Here is a 14,901-nt window from a genome sequence, read left to right on the forward strand (position 1 = left end):
ATCTGGAGTGCTTTGAGCCTGCTGGGAATGATTCCCCCCTGCCTTTTCCCCACCATTTTTACAGCATTATTCCCTTATTTAGGATCACTGTCACTTTCAGTCCCTGTGTTTTCAACCCCGTGCTCCACGCACCGCAGAGCTGTGGGGGGACCCTACGGGCCTTTCACGACACCCCGCGGCGCTTTACGGCATTGCGCCTCAGGACGCCCGGCGACGCTTAATTGTCCGGCGCCTCAGGACACCCGGCGGCGATTTTACGGCCTTGCGCCTCACGACGCCCAGAGGCGCTTTACGGCCGGCGGCGCTTTACGGCCGCGGCCTGGTAGTGGCTGGCAGCGGTGGCGCTTTGCGGCTGGAGCGCGATGAGTTTTTACGACGCCTTCCGCGGTTTCTTCGGCTTCCCGGGGCGCGGCAGGTACCGGCCTCGGCCCCGTCACCCCACCCCCGCTACTTCCCGTTATCTCCCCGGTATCCCGCTGTGAGCGCCGCGTTCCGCAGGCCCCGGGACCCGCTGTTCGGAGCGCCGTGGGACGACGAGGAGGAGGAGGAGGAAGCCGAGGGCCCCCCTGGGCCGCGCCCCCCCGATGATTTCGCCTTCGGCTTCGGCTTCAGCCCCGGCGGCGCCTTCGAGGAGCTGCTGCGGGACATGGGCGAGCTGCTGGGGGCCTTCGGGGGGGGCTGGGCCGGGCTGCCCCCGTCCTTCGGCGAGGAGCGGGGTTGGGGGGGGCCCGGCGAGGCAGCCAGGCCCGGGCTGACCCCGGCGCTCCCTTCTGAGCCCCCCCTGCCCGGCCACGGCGCGGGGCGGCCGCTGCGCGACTCCATGCTGAAAGAGCCCGAGGGTCCGGCCCGGCAGTGGGAGCCGCGCCCGGCGGTGGGTGAGGAGGAACCGGGAGGGGGCGGGCGGGGGGGTTGGTTGGTCCCCGCCGGGCGCCGCTCACCGCCCCTCCTTTACCCTGCAGCTGGAGGAGCCCCCGCCGCCCTCCCCGGGACAAAAGGAGGACCGCGGTGGGTGCTGTCGGGGGGTGGGGGCTGGGCTTGGCCTCCCCCGACCACGCTCTCACAGCTGCTCCCTGCAGACTTGGACTCCCAGGTGTCCTCGGCGGGGCTGAGCACCATCCTGCGGCCCCGGCAGCCGCGTTCCTACTTCCAGAGCGTCTCGGTCACCACAGTGACGCTCCCTGATGGAGTGAGTGCCGCACGGAGCCGCGCGGTGTGGGAGGGCTGGGAGGGGCTGGGAGGATCCCAGGGCTCATAGAGCCGCGGGACGGTCGGAAGGTTGGCTCGGGGTGGCCCTTAAAGATCACGGAGCCGTGGGATCGCCGTATGGTTGGGTTGGAAGGGACCCCCAGCCCCACTCCTGCCGTGTGCCGGCTGCCCCTCAGCAGCTCAGCGTCCCAGAGCCCCCTCCAGGAATGGGGCGCTCCCAGCTCTGGGTGGCAGTGCTGCATCACATCTGACCCAAATCCCCCCTCTGTTCATTTAAAGCCATTTCCCCTCTCCTGTCACTCGTACACAGTCACTCTCATCTTGTTTCTAAGCCCCCTTTAAGTACCGGAAAGCTCTCCCTGCTGCCAGGATGCTGGGCCCGACTCACAGTGCATTTCCCTGCAGGCAGTGGAGGAGCGCCGCACGGTGCAGGACAGCCAGGGCCACCGTGAGACGACCATCACCCGCCGGAGGGGGGACCAGGCCTTCATCACCACCACCAAGGAGGACGGGCAGAGCAAAGACTACCGGGAGGAGGTGCTCAACATGGATGACAGTGAGTGGGGGGGGGTCGAGGGGGGGTCAGAGGGAAGCGCGTCTGTGCCCTGTGAACGAGCCCCCGTTGCTCTGCAGGGGAGCTGGCCCAGTTTGCAGGCACGTGGCCGCAGCGTGATGAGCTCCTCAGCCCTCCCCAGAGCTCCTCATCCCTGCTGGGCAGCTTCTTCCGCCGCTGGTTCTCCAGCTGGTAGCCACTTAAGGAGCACGGGGCAGGGGCTGCCCTGCCGTGTGGGGGTGCGTGGCAGCCCCCTCTCATTGCCTCTCGGTCCTGCCAGGACGCAGGGGCTGGGATGGGGGCCGCCCCCTGCTTCGGCGCCCCGCTGCGTTGTGAGGGTGAAGCGTGCGTATGTGTACAGAGAAATAAAGTCTATTTATGCTAACGGCAGCGTGTGAGGCTCCTTGGGGTGCCGGGACCCCCGTGGTGGGAGGTTGGGATCCCGCTGCGCTTCACGAGGGGAGCCCGTGTGCTCCCTGCCCTCCTTCCCACCTTATCTCCCCAGTGCCACGTTAATGCCTCTCCTGGGTGCTCTCAAGGCCTGGGAGCTTTTCCAAAGGCTTTTCATTAGTGCTGCCTGCGGCCACGGCCAGGGCACCTCCCACATCAGGATGTGGGGCAGGCAGGATATTGTGTGGGTGAGGAGATCCTCCGGGATGGGTGGAAGCGGGGACGCAGCCGCTGCCCAGGGCCCCACGCGGGACTCTGGTCTCTGCCACGCGTCTCCCAACTGCAGCACGTGGCCCTGATTGGTTTAAAGTCTGAGTGTTATCACCCACCCCAGCCCGGGGCTCATAAAATCAGGCAGCGAAGCAGCCGGTGCCGCTGCTGCTGCCCGCGTTCTGCCGGTGCCATGAGCTACGTGTCCTTCGTGAGGAGGATCCGAGCGCTGCTCAGCATCCAGAACCAGCTGGCACGAGAGTGCCTGGCTGAGCTGCTGGCTGTCTTTGTGCTCATTGTGAGTGAGGTGGGGAGCTGTGCAGGGGGGGGGGACCAGGGTGGAGGGAGCACAGAGCTGAGGGCCCTGCAGCTGTGCTGTGCCCACCGGGGGCTGCCTAGGGGTGGGGGGGCTGTGCTGGGACCGCAGTGACCCCAAATCTGCTCACCTCTGGCTTGGACCCACGCTGCGATTCACCACGGCCCAACTGACCCCTTGCTGCTGCTGCTGCTGTTGCTTCTCTGTGATTCCGTGGATGAGGCTGCGGGCGCTGCCACGTGTGTGCAGGGTCAGGCACTGCGTGCCTTCACATCTCCAGCCCTGTGTCAGCCAAAGGTTGGGCTCTGCGGCCTTGGGACTGGAACCAGCAGCAGTGAACGTTGGCCAGCAGTGCCCCCCAGCCCTGAGGTTTCCCTGCAGCAGCATGTGACTCAATTGCTGATAATTTCTTTTACTCATCACTGAGTACGTGAACAACGACACTAAATGCCTCCCTGCTGCCCCGGGCTGCACTGAGAGCTGGAGCCGGGCAGTGGGCGCAGGCAAAAGCACGGAGACTGGAAGAGGCAGCAGAGCAGCTTTTGGCTCCGTGCTGCCCTGCGCCCATCCTGCAGAGGGACTCAGCTCTGGGGAGCGGGTGCTGCGTGGGGCAGAGCGTGGGGCTGGCTGCAGCCGTGTCCTTGTCCTGCAGCTGATCACGCTGGGCGGTGCAGCACAGATGATCACCAGCTCCGGGACCAAAGGGAACATCGTCACCTCCTCGCTGGCGGGCGCCCTGGCCGTCATGGTGGCCATCCACACGGCGGGGGGGGTCTCTGGTGAGGCTGGGGGCTCTGCAGCTCCGCGGGGGGCTCTGCTCCGCGCCCCCAGCACCGCTCCCAGCCCCTCTCCTGCCACACTGCAGGGGCTCACCTGAACCCGGCTTTCTCCCTCTCCATGTCCCTGCTGGGGCAGCTCCCGTGGTGGAAGTTCCCCATCTTTGTGGCCGTGCAGACCTTCGGGTCCTTTGTCGCCGCCGCAGCCGTCTATGCTCTGTATTACGGTACAAAGAGCCAGCAGTGGGGCTGTGGGGTGGGCACGCAGCCGGGGGGGCTCCGCTGCTGCACGGCTCTGCCCCGCAGATGCCATCTGGTCCTACAGCAACGGGACCCTCACCGTCTCCGGGCCGCAGGAGACGGCCTCCATCTTCGCCACGTACCCCTCCGAGCACCTCTCCCTTCCCAACGGCTTCCTGGACCAGGTGGGTGCCGGCCTCACAGCCCGACGGCCCCATATGGCTCCATATGGCCCCACGCTGATGCACTGCTGCCCGCAGGTTCTGGGCACGGCGGTGCTGATCGTGGGCATCCTGGCCATCACCGACACCCGCAACCGCGCCATCCCGCGAGGCTTGGAGCCGCTGACCGTGGCGCTGCTGGTGCTCGCCATCGAGGTGTCCATGGGCTTCAACTGCGGCAGCCCCATGAACCCCGCACGGGACTTCGGCCCGCGGCTCTTCACGTTGGCAGCAGGATGGGGCACCGAGGTGTTCAGGTGGGTGCTGGGCCTGGGGCCGGGGGGCACCGTTTGGATGCTCCACACCCACGGCTCCGCTCGCAGCAGGGGCAGCGCGTGGTGGTGGGTGCCGGTGGTGGCCCCGCTGGTGGGGGCCGCGCTGGGCACGGGGCTCTATCAGCTCTTCGTGGCCTTCCACCACCCCGAGGAAGAGGAAGAGGACGGCGGGCGAGCACGCAGGCAGACCAAGCACTGACTGTGCCGAGCGCCAGGGATGAGCCCATTAAAGAGCCGAGCCGCCGCCGCCGCGTGTCCGTGCCGTGGGGCGGCGGGGCTGGGAGGGGGGGCTGGGGGCTGCTCCCCAACGCCTGAACATCTTTACCAGTGACATCAATGACGGAGTCGAGTGCACCCTCAGCAAGTTTGCTGATGACACCCAGCTGAGCGGTGCTGTGGAAGGAAGGGATGGAATTCAGAGGGACCTCAACGGGCTGAAAGGTGGGGCTGGGTGAACCTGATGAGGTTCAACACAGCGAAGTGCAAAGTTTGGCACTTGGATCAGAGGAATGCCAAGCATCCATACAGACTGGTTGAGAGCAGCCCTGCACAGAAGGACCTGGGGGTCCCCAAGGGTGAAAAGCTGAACGGGAGCCAGCAGGGTGTGATTGCGGCTGGGAAAGCAAACGGGATCCTGGGCACCATCAGCAGAGGGGGGGCAGCAGGGACAGGGAGGCGATCGTCCCTCTGGGCTCTGCTCTGTGAGGCCCCGTCTGCAGCACCGCGTCCAGGGCTGGGGGTTCCCAGACAAGACAGGGAGCTGTGGGAGAGGAGCCAGAGGAGCCGCAGGGCTGAGCAGGGGCTGCAGCAGCTCCCTGCAAAGCCAGGCTGAGGGAGCTGGGCTCGTTCAGCACGGAGAAGAGGAGCCGGGGCTGAGCTGAGTGCAGCCTGCAGGGAGCCTGCAGCCAGGAGGGGAGGCAGCTCTTGGGCAGGGGAGATGAGAGCAGGGAACGGCTGGAAGCGGAGGGAGGGCAGCTGGAGGCTGGGGGTCAGGGAAGTCGTGTGCTGGGAGAGCGGTGAGGGGCTGAAGAGCTGCCCAGAGAGGCTGCGATGCCCCGTCCATCGCTGGAGGGCTTGGAGGCCAGGCTGGATGGGGCCCTGGGCAGCCTGGGCTGCTGTGAGACGTGGGCAGGTCGGGGGCTTTGCAGGCGCTGTGGGGTCGCAGCTTTGGGACTCCTGAGCTCCCTCCCAACCCAAACCGTGCCGTGATTCTACGACCGCCCTCCGCATCACTTCCGCCGCCGTCCGCCCACCGCCGCGGCCATGGGGCGCTGAGGCGGCGGCTGTGGGGGCCGCAGCGGCCCCGGCCCCGCTCCCATGGGCTGCGCGGCCCGCGGGGCTGCAGGTGAGGGCGGGCCCGCTAGGCCGCGCTGGGCCCGCTAGGCCGCGCTAGGCCGCGGTGGGCCCGGGACGGCCGTTGTCACGGCAACGCGGCGGATCCCGCAGCGGCGGGGCGGGGCGGGGCGGGCCCGGGGCAGCAGCGGCTGCGGCCCTGCGGGATGGCGCCGGCGGGGCGCGTCCCGGGCCCGGAGCCATGACGGTGCCCCGGGAGATGCCCGAGAAGTGGCCGCGGGTCCGGGGACCGGGGGGAGCCGGTGGGTGAGGGGCGGGAGGGAGCCGGGCCTGGGGATGCGGGGGGTGGGGAGGCACTTTTGGGGTCTCAGAGTGCACAGGGGAAGAGCGGGGTTTTGGGGTCCGCGGGGACCCGGGGGGTCGGTGGGGTGGGGGGTCAGTGGGGCTGGGGCCGGGGGGAACCTGGGGGGTCAGTGGGGCTGGGGGGCACTCGGGGGGTTGGTGGGACTGGGGCTGGCGGAGACCCGGGGAGTCGGTGGTGTTGTGGGGATCTGGGGGATCGGCGTGGCTGGGGGTCGTTGGGGCTGGGGGGACCCGGGGGGGTCGGTGAAGTTGGGGATCGGTGGGGCTGGGGATCGGTGGGGCTGGGGGGACCCCGGGGGGTCGGTAGGGCCGGGGGTCGGTGGGGCTGGGGGTGGGGGGGCTGACGGCGCTGTGTTGCAGAGGAGGAGCGCCGGGTGCGCGCCAACGCACGGGAGTACAACGAGAAGTTCCAGTATGCGGTGAGTGGAGACCCCCCCCCCCCATCCTCCACCCCAACTCTCCTCGCTGACCCCGGGGGGGTCGGGGGGCTCAGGGGGGTTTGGTGCCCGGTGAGGGGTCACGGCTGCAAGGATCTGCGTGTCCCTGAGTGCATCACTGAGCTGCGGGGATGGGGGACAAGCTGTACTCCTGCGGAGTCCTCCAACAGACCCCAATCCCTGCTCTGCCGGCCCCGGAGGAGCGCTGCGATGGTTCTGGTTAATTAACGAGCTTCCGGAGCGGCTGGGGGAGGGGCAGCGCTCACCTTGCCCACCCCCCCCTTCCCCTCTGTGGAGGTTATTGCTGCTGCTCTGCTTCAGGCCTGGCCGCCGCACTGCCTGCAAGGCTCCGGGCTTTGGAGGTGTGGGGATGTGGCTGCAGGAACGGTGATAGGATGGGCAGCAGCTCAGGCCAGCCCTGCCCTGGAGCAGTGCTGGAACTGCAGCGCCTCGGCTCATCCTGACCCCCCCATCACCCATTCCATCCCCAGAACAACTGCATCAAGACCTCCAAATACAACATCGTCACCTTCCTGCCTGTCAACCTCTTCGAGCAGTTCCAGGAAGTGGCCAACACCTATTTCCTTTTCCTCCTCATTCTGCAGGTGAGTTGTGGGGGGCCGGGGGAGGTGGGGCAGCGTCCTGCCTCAGGGTTAGCAGTGCGCTTTGGGGCCGTCCATCTCCCCCTAACCCCCCATTGCCGTCCGCAGCTGATCCCGCAGATCTCCTCACTCTCATGGTTCACCACCATCGTGCCTTTGGTTCTCGTCTTGACCATCACGGCCGTCAAAGATGCCACCGACGACTACGTGAGTGCTCAGCGCTGTCAGCTCACAGCGTGGGCTGGGGGTGGACGTGGGACCCCAGCCCCCTCATGGCTGACCCCACCACCCCTTTCCCCCGTGCCCAGTTCCGCCATAAGAGCGACAACCAGGTGAACAACCGGCAGTCTCAGGTGCTGATCGGCGGAGTGTGAGTGTCACAGGGAGGAGGGACGTGGTGTGGCCTCGGGGCAACGTGGCTCTGTGTCACGCCGTCCCTCTGCAGCCTTCGTCAGGAGCAGTGGATGAACGTCCGCGTTGGGGACATCATCAAGCTGGAGAACAACCAGTTTGTGGCGGTGAGTTTGGTGCTGAGATGAGCACGGTGCTGCCTGGGGATACGGACTGCTGTCATCTCCTGGGCTTCCGTCCGAGGCTGGAAGTTGGGCAGCAGAGTTTGGGCTGTGGGGATTTGTGAGCTCTTGGGGTGATGAACGTCTGACAGGGCGTCTTGCTGGCCCCAGAGCTGCAGCGTGGGGTGGGGGGCTTCCCTGGGGGAGGCAGAGGGGAGCTCAGCGCCGGCACAGCCTTCAGCACGTCTCTCCTGCAGGCTGACCTCCTCCTCCTCTGCAGCAGCGAGCCCCATGGGCTGTGCTATGTAGAGACCGCCGAGCTGGATGGGTAGGTGCTGTCGTCAGCCTTGGTGAGAAGGAAAATGGGCCGTGAGCTGCTCTGCCGGGCTGGTGCTCACCCCACGCCGTGCTCCTTCCTGCAGAGAAACCAACATGAAGGTGCGACAGGCCACCCCCGTCACCTCAGAGCTGGCAGATATCAGCACACTGGCACGATTCGATGGTGAGTACCCAAAAACTGTCCTCTGTGATGGGGCGGCCTTTAAGGTTCTTCCTCTGGCACCTAGCTTGGGTTTGGTTTGGAGAGACCGGGGCTGTCTGTGGGGTGCTGTGGTTCTGGGGTGCAAATGGGTCTGCAGAGCAACTGGGGCAGGGTGGGGGATGGAGCTGAGAGCAGCTGGGACAGAGCAGGGGGTGGAAGTCGGAGCAGCTGGGATGGGGCTGGGGATGGAGCTGGGAGTGACTGAGATGGGACTGGGAGTCACTGGGACAAGGCTGGGGATGGGGCTGGGAGTAACTGAGATGGAGCTGGGAATGGGGCTGGGAGCATCTGGGACAGGGCAGGGGATGGAACTGGGAGCAGCTGGGATGGGGCTGAGGATGGAGCTGGGAGTGACTGAGATGGGGCTGGGAGCAGCTGGGACAGAGCAGGGGGTGGAACTGGGAGTGACTGAGATGGGGCTGAGGATGGAGCTGGGAGTCACTGGGACAGGGCTGGGGATGGGGCTGGGAGTAACTGAGATGAGGCTGGGAGCATCTGGGACAGAGCAGGGGGTGGAACTGGGAGCAGCTGGGATGGGGCTGGGGATGGAGATGGGAGTGACTGAGATGGAGCTGGGAGCATCTGGGACAGAGCAGGGGGTGGAACTGGGAGCAGCTGGGACGGGGCTGAGGATGGAGCTGGGAGCCACCGGGACGGAGCTGGACAGATGCATGAGCTCAGCTGAGGTGTCCTCTGTGCCCAGGCGAGGTGATCTGCGAGCCCCCCAACAACAAGCTGGACAAGTTTGGCGGGACGCTGTACTGGAAGGAGAACAAATACCCCCTGAGCAACCAGAACATGCTGCTGCGGGGCTGCGTGCTGCGCAACACCGAGTGGTGCTTCGGCCTCGTCGTCTTCGCAGGTGGGCTGTGAGGCCGGGCAGCGCCGCGCTGCAGGGCTGGGGGCTCTGCTGACGTCCTCCCTCTGCCCCAGGGCCGGACACGAAGCTGATGCAGAACAGCGGGCGGACCAAATTCAAACGGACGAGCATCGACCGGCTGATGAACACCCTGGTGCTCTGGGTGCGTGGAATGCAGCTGTGGGGCAGCGCGCGGCCGTGGGGCTGGGGCTCACGTCCCGGTCCTGTCCGCAGATCTTTGGGTTCCTGGTGTGCATGGGGGTGATCCTGGCCATCGGCAACGCCATCTGGGAGCACGAGGTGGGCGTCTGCTTCCAGATCTACCTGCCCTGGGACGAGGGGGTGCACAGCGCCGTCTTCTCCGGCTTCCTCTCCTTCTGGTCCTACATCATCATCCTCAACACCGTGGTGCCCATCTCGCTCTACGTGAGGTAGGGGCAGGGCTGTGGGGATGGGCTGAGGGATGTGAGGGGGGTGGGCTCCGCTAGCAGGGGGTCCTGTGGAGAGGGGAGGAGGAGATGGGGACCCCAGGGCAGGGCTGTGTGCGGGGTGGGCAGGGGCTGCTCTGCTGGAGATGGGCTGCGTCTGCCCTGGGGTTCTCCTTGGTTCTCCAAGGCCTGAGACCTGGAGAGTCGGTGGCCCCCCTCCCCCCCGGCTGCATCTGTCTGGCTGCTCCTGTCTCCCTGCCCTGGCTGCACGCTGGTTATTTTGCTCTGCCCTCCCTCAGCTCCCAGGCTCCTGCACTGTCCCCTTCTCTCTCTCTTTTAATTTCTCTCTCTTTTCGTTCCCCAGCATGGGTTCTGTCACCCTTAGCCCCGAGGTAAGAACGTGTCACCCCCACCCCTCCCACTGGCTCGTTGCTGTCTTCCCTGGGGGCTGGGGGGCGGTTTGGGGGTACGCAGGTGTGCGAGATGCCCGGGTAGCCCTGCAGTCCCAGCCCTGCAGTCCCAGCCCCGCATCCCGAGCCGTGGTGGTGGCTGTTGGCAGGAGTGGATGTGAGCTCAGCTCTGGGGAAGGGCGCGGGGCAGCGGGTGCCGGGGAGCCCCTGGTGCCAGGGGTGTGCGTGGGGGGGTGTGCGTGTCCCTCGCTGTCTCAGCGCTGTGTTGCTCTGCCCGCTGACCCCCATCCCCCCTCCCCCTGCAGCGTGGAGGTGATCCGCCTCGGGCACAGCTACTTCATCAACTGGGACAAGAAGATGTACTGTGCCAAGCGCCGGACGCCGGCTGAGGCACGGACCACCACCCTGAACGAGGAGCTGGGGCAGGTGGAGTACATCTTCTCCGACAAGACCGGCACCCTCACCCAGAACATCATGGTCTTCAGCAAGTGCTCCGTGAACGGGCACAGCTACGGTGAGCACCGGGGTGTAGGTGTGGGTGCCCCACCGCCTTTCCTGCCTTGGGGGATCCGTCTGCTCTTCCCCGGGCACTTGGAGAGGTTTGGGAGGGAGCCACCTCAGCTCTGTGGGGCAGCGCTGTGTGTGCGTGGCAGCAGGCCTGCGGCGCTCGGCCCCACGGTTCACCCCACGTCCCTTTTGCAGGCGACGCGCAGGACGTGCTGGGTCCTAAAGTGGAGCTGGGAGAGGTGAGGGCGCTGCGCCCAGCCCTGGGCTGCGGGTTGCTGCGTGCCGTGGGGTGACCCCTCCTCGGTCCCCGCCAGAGGCCGGAGCCCGTCGACTTCTCCTTCAACCCGCTGGCGGATCCGGGATTCCAGTTCTGGGACCCCAGCCTGCTGGAGGCCGTCCAGCTGGGGGATCCCCACGTGCACGAATTCTTCCGCCTGCTCTCGCTCTGCCACACCGTCATGTCCGAGGAGAAGAGCGAAGGTGGGTGAGGAGGGCAGGGCTGCCCGCGCGGCACGGGAGGCGGCACTGAGCCCCTGCTGTCCCCCGTCCTCAGGGGAGCTGTACTACAAGGCGCAGTCCCCAGACGAGGGGGCATTGGTCACAGCTGCCAGGAACTTTGGCTTCGTGTTCCGGTCCCGCACGCCCAAAACCATCACGGTGCACGAGCTGGGCCGAGCCGTCACCTACCAGCTGCTGGCCATCCTGGACTTCAACAACATCCGCAAGCGCATGTCTGTCATCGGTGAGAGCAGGGCTGGGGAGTTTAGGGGCGGGCTGAAGTGGGGCTGGGCGGCTGGGGCTCAGCCTGGTGCTGGGAAGCAGCCCCCCGTGGTGTGCAGATATCGCAGGGATGCGGTCGGGGCTCGGAGGAGGCTCTGCTCCTGCAGCCCCGAGCCTGGCAGCCTGTCCCCCCCCCCTTCCTGCAGTGCGCAGCCCTGAGGGCAAAATCCGGCTGTACTGCAAAGGCGCCGACACCATCCTGCTGGAGCGCCTGCACCCCTCCAACCAGGACCTGAGCAACGTCACCACGGACCACCTGAACGTGAGCGGGGCTGGGGGGCTGCGTCCCGTGGGGGTCGAGGTGTGGGGACGCCGTTTGGGGTCTGACCGTGCCCAGCTGTGGCTGCTTGCAGGAATACGCCGGCGAGGGGCTGCGCACGCTGGTGTTGGCCTGCAAGGACCTGGAGGAGAGCTACTATGAGGACTGGGCTGAACGGCTGCGCCGTGCCAGCGGAGCTCCTGAGGCCCGCGAGGATCGCCTGGCCCGGCTCTACGACGAGGTGGAGCATAACATGACGGTGTGTGGGCTGGGGATGTGGGGAGGGGGAGGCTGAGGGCAGCCTGTGCTGAGCCCCCCACCTGCGCCGGTCCCGCAGCTGCTTGGAGCCACGGCCATCGAGGACAAACTGCAGCAGGGCGTCCCTGAAACCATCGCCATCCTGACGCTGGCCAACATCAAGATCTGGGTGCTGACAGGGGACAAGCAGGGTGAGGCACGGCGCTGCTGGAGACGGGGGTGTTCGCGGGCCGGGTCCCATCTGTGAGGGCAGGGATGCGGGGCACACGATTCCCCCTCTGCTCAGCCCCAGGTTCCCCTTCCGCAGAAACAGCGGTGAACATCGGCTACTCCTGCAAGATGCTGACAGATGACATGAGCGAGGTGTTCGTGGTCACGGGCCACACCGTGCTGGAGGTGCGCGAGGAGCTCAGGTGAGGACGGAGGTGTGGGGTTGTGCCCCACAGCTGGGGGCGCTCGGGTGCTCTGAGCAGACCCCCCCTGACCCCCCCTGGGCTCCCTCCTCAGGAAAGCCCGGGAGAAGATGATGGATGGATCGCGCTCCATGGGCAACGGCTTCTCCTACCAGGAGAAACTCTCCTCTTCAAAGCTCACCTCCGTGCTGGAAGCCATCGCGGGCGAATACGCTCTGGTCATCAACGGGCACAGCCTGGTAGGGAGCTCCAGCTGGCCGCGGCGCCCTGCCTGCTGCGGCTCCGATCGCCCTTTAACTGCGGGTCTGCTGCCCCCCTGGCTGTGGGTCCAACCTCACCCGGCCCCACGCTTCCCTGCCAGGCCCACGCGCTGGAGGCAGACATGGAGGTGGAGTTCCTGGAGACGGCGTGCGCCTGCAAGGCCGTGATCTGCTGCCGTGTGACGCCGCTGCAGAAGGCACAGGTGGTGGAGCTGGTCAAGAAGTACAAGAAGGCGGTGACTTTGGCCATCGGGGACGGGGCCAACGACGTCAGCATGATCAAGAGTTGAGTCGTGGGGCCCGGCGAGTGTGGGAGGGGGCCGGGTCCCTCCTGCTGCTGTCCCGTCCCCTCGGGGGTGTCGCCCTGTGCCGCTCACCCTGTGCCCCTCTTCTGCAGCCGCGCACATCGGGGTGGGCATCAGCGGGCAGGAGGGCATCCAGGCAGTGCTGGCCTCCGACTACTCCTTCTCACAGTTCAAGTTCCTGCAGCGCCTGCTCCTGGTGCACGGGCGCTGGTCCTACCTACGCATGTGCAAATTCCTCTGCTACTTCTTCTACAAGAACTTCGCCTTCACCATGGTCCACTTCTGGTTCGGCTTTTTCTGTGGCTTCTCAGCTCAGGTGAGCGTGCCCCCCATCCCTGTGCCCCCCCCGTCCCTTTGCCCCCCCCGTCCCTTTGCCCCCCCCGTCCCTGCGCCCCCCCGTCCCTTTGCCCCCCGTCCCTGTGCCCCCCCATCCCTATGCCCTCCGTCCCTGTGCCCTCCGTCCCTGCGCCCCCCCATCCCTATGCCCCCTGTCCCTTTGCCCCCCCGTCCCTGTGCCCCCCCATCCCTATGCCCCCCATCCCTGTGCCCCCCCATCCCTATGCCCCCCGTCCCTATGCCCCCCGTCCCTGTGCCCCCCCATCCCTATGCCCCCCCATCCCTGTGCCCCCCGTCCCTGTGCCCCCCCATCCCTATGCCCCCCCGTCCCTGCGCCCCCCCGTCCCTGCGCCCCCCGTCCCTTTGCCCCCCCGTCCCTTTGCCCCCTGTCCCTTTGCCCCCCATCCCTTTGCCCCCCATCCCTTTGCCCCCCCGTCCCTGCACCCCCCGTCCCTGCGCCCCCCCGTCCCTGCGCCCCCCCGTCCCTGCGCCCTCCATCCCTGTGCCCCCCGTCCCACACCTCTGTGTCACCCCGGCTGCCCCGTGGTGGCAGCAGCACGCGCTGCTCAGGGTCCTGCAGGGCCGTGAGGGGGCACTGGGGGGGGTTTGGGCGCTGGCTCTGAGCCCCGCGTGCTCCGCAGACGGTTTACGATCAGTACTTCATCACGCTGTACAACATCGTCTACACCTCGCTGCCTGTGCTGGCCATGGGGGTCTTTGATCAGGTAGGGTGAGCCTGGGGGGGTCTCTGGGTGCCGTCCTTGTCCCTCTGCTGGCGCTGTCGGGCCGGCTCAGCCCCGGCACACGGCCCTGAAGGAGGTGCCAGCGTGCCACGTGCCCCCAGGACGTGCCGGAGCAGCGGAGCATGGAATACCCCAAGCTGTACGAGCCCGGCCAGCTCAACCTGCTCTTCAACAAGCGTGAGTTCTTCATCTGCATCGCCCAGGGCATCTACACCTCCGTGCTCATGTTCTTCATCCCCTACGGCGTCTTCGCCGACGCCACGCGTGACGACGGGGCGCAGCTGGCCGACTATCAGTCCTTCGCCGTCACCGTCGCCACCTCCCTCGTCATCGTCGTCAGCGTGCAGGTTGGGTCCGTCCCCCCCCCCCCTCAGTCAGAGCCCCCCCGTGGCCACCCCCTGACTCTGCCTCCTCCTCCTCCTCCCCCAGATCGGCTTGGATACGGGTTTCTGGACGGCCATCAACCACTTCTTCATCTGGGGCAGCCTGGCCGCCTACTTCGCCATTCTCTTCGCCATGCACAGCGACGGCCTCTTCCAGATGTTCCCCAATCAGTTCCGCTTCGTGGGTGAGCGCTCCTCCCTGCTCAGCGCCCCCCACACGCTGCTCTGTGCGGCCCTGGGGCTGAAAACTGCCTCACGACCCCCCCCTCCTCCCTACTTCTCCCCCCCTCCTCCGCCAGGCAACGCACAGAACACGTTGGCGCAGCCCACGGTCTGGCTGACCATCGCTCTCACCACCGTGGTGTGCATCATGCCTGTCGTGGCCTTCCGCTTCCTCAAGCTGGACCTGAAGCCTGAACTCTCAGACACGGTACGGCCGTGGGGCGGGGGGGGGGGCTGCGCTGTGCCCCTCACCCCATTTCCTACCCCGTTTCCTCACCCCGTTTCCTCACCCCATTTCCTCCCCCCATTCCCTCACCCCATTCCCTCCCTCTTTTTCCTCCCCCCATTCCCTCACCCCGTTTCCTCCCCCCATTCCTTCCCCCATTCCCTCACCCCATTCCCTCACCCCATTCCTTCTCCCCGTTTCCTCCCCCCGTTTCCTCACCCTGTCTCCTCACCCCATTCCCTCACCCCATTCCTTCCCCCATTCCCTCACCCCATTCATCCCATTTCCTCCCCCCATTCCCTCTCCCCTTTTTCTCCCCCCAATTCCTCCCCCCGTTTCCTCCCCCTATTCCGTCACCCCATTTCCTCTCCCTTTTTCCTCCCCGTTTCCTCCCCCCGTTTCCTCCCCCCATTCCCTCACCCCATTCCCTCATCCCGTTTCCTCCCCCCGTTTCCTCCCCCCGTTTCCTCACCCCATTCCTTCCCCCCATTCCCTCCCCCCATTCCCTCCCCCCGTT

General features: G+C 66.7%; 3 protein-coding genes across 3 annotated transcripts; all 3 read left to right on the forward strand.

Annotated features, from left to right (window-relative positions):
* The first annotated feature begins 253 nt into the window (after positions 1 to 253).
* On the forward strand, positions 254 to 2,144 carry HAX1 (HCLS1 associated protein X-1). The gene is made up of 6 exons (XM_052668527.1): positions 254 to 415; positions 499 to 871; positions 960 to 1,005; positions 1,077 to 1,186; positions 1,612 to 1,762; positions 1,840 to 2,144. Exons 1-6 carry the CDS (start codon positions 363 to 365, stop codon positions 1,953 to 1,955), a joined length of 849 nt encoding a protein of 282 aa, XP_052524487.1. The 5' UTR covers positions 254 to 362; the 3' UTR covers positions 1,956 to 2,144.
* A 414-nt stretch (positions 2,145 to 2,558) lies between these two features.
* Positions 2,559 to 4,494, forward strand: AQP10 (aquaporin 10). Its single transcript, XM_052668514.1, has 6 exons — positions 2,559 to 2,717; positions 3,388 to 3,514; positions 3,601 to 3,738; positions 3,818 to 3,936; positions 4,012 to 4,229; positions 4,296 to 4,494. Exons 1-6 carry the CDS (start codon positions 2,613 to 2,615, stop codon positions 4,444 to 4,446), a joined length of 858 nt encoding a protein of 285 aa, XP_052524474.1. The 5' UTR covers positions 2,559 to 2,612; the 3' UTR covers positions 4,447 to 4,494.
* Positions 4,495 to 5,705: 1,211 nt separating this feature from the next.
* Positions 5,706 to 14,516, forward strand: ATP8B2 (ATPase phospholipid transporting 8B2; the record flags this gene model as incomplete). The annotated part of the gene is made up of 26 exons (XM_052668310.1): positions 5,706 to 5,842; positions 6,264 to 6,322; positions 6,832 to 6,945; positions 7,051 to 7,149; positions 7,251 to 7,312; positions 7,388 to 7,460; positions 7,712 to 7,782; positions 7,877 to 7,956; positions 8,699 to 8,857; positions 8,929 to 9,017; positions 9,089 to 9,285; positions 9,998 to 10,206; positions 10,395 to 10,438; positions 10,514 to 10,679; positions 10,753 to 10,941; positions 11,126 to 11,241; positions 11,333 to 11,497; positions 11,576 to 11,687; positions 11,804 to 11,909; positions 12,004 to 12,148; positions 12,271 to 12,454; positions 12,567 to 12,790; positions 13,452 to 13,535; positions 13,655 to 13,900; positions 13,983 to 14,121; positions 14,236 to 14,516. Coding segments are annotated over exons 1-26 (3,474 nt in total), but the record flags the coding sequence as incomplete, so codon positions are not given.
* Positions 14,517 to 14,901: the final 385 nt, after the last annotated feature.

This window comes from Tympanuchus pallidicinctus, unplaced genomic scaffold (assembly GCF_026119805.1).
Source record: "Tympanuchus pallidicinctus isolate F22 unplaced genomic scaffold, pur_lepc_1.0 scaffold103, whole genome shotgun sequence".
Lineage (NCBI taxonomy): Eukaryota > Metazoa > Chordata > Aves > Galliformes > Phasianidae > Tympanuchus > Tympanuchus pallidicinctus.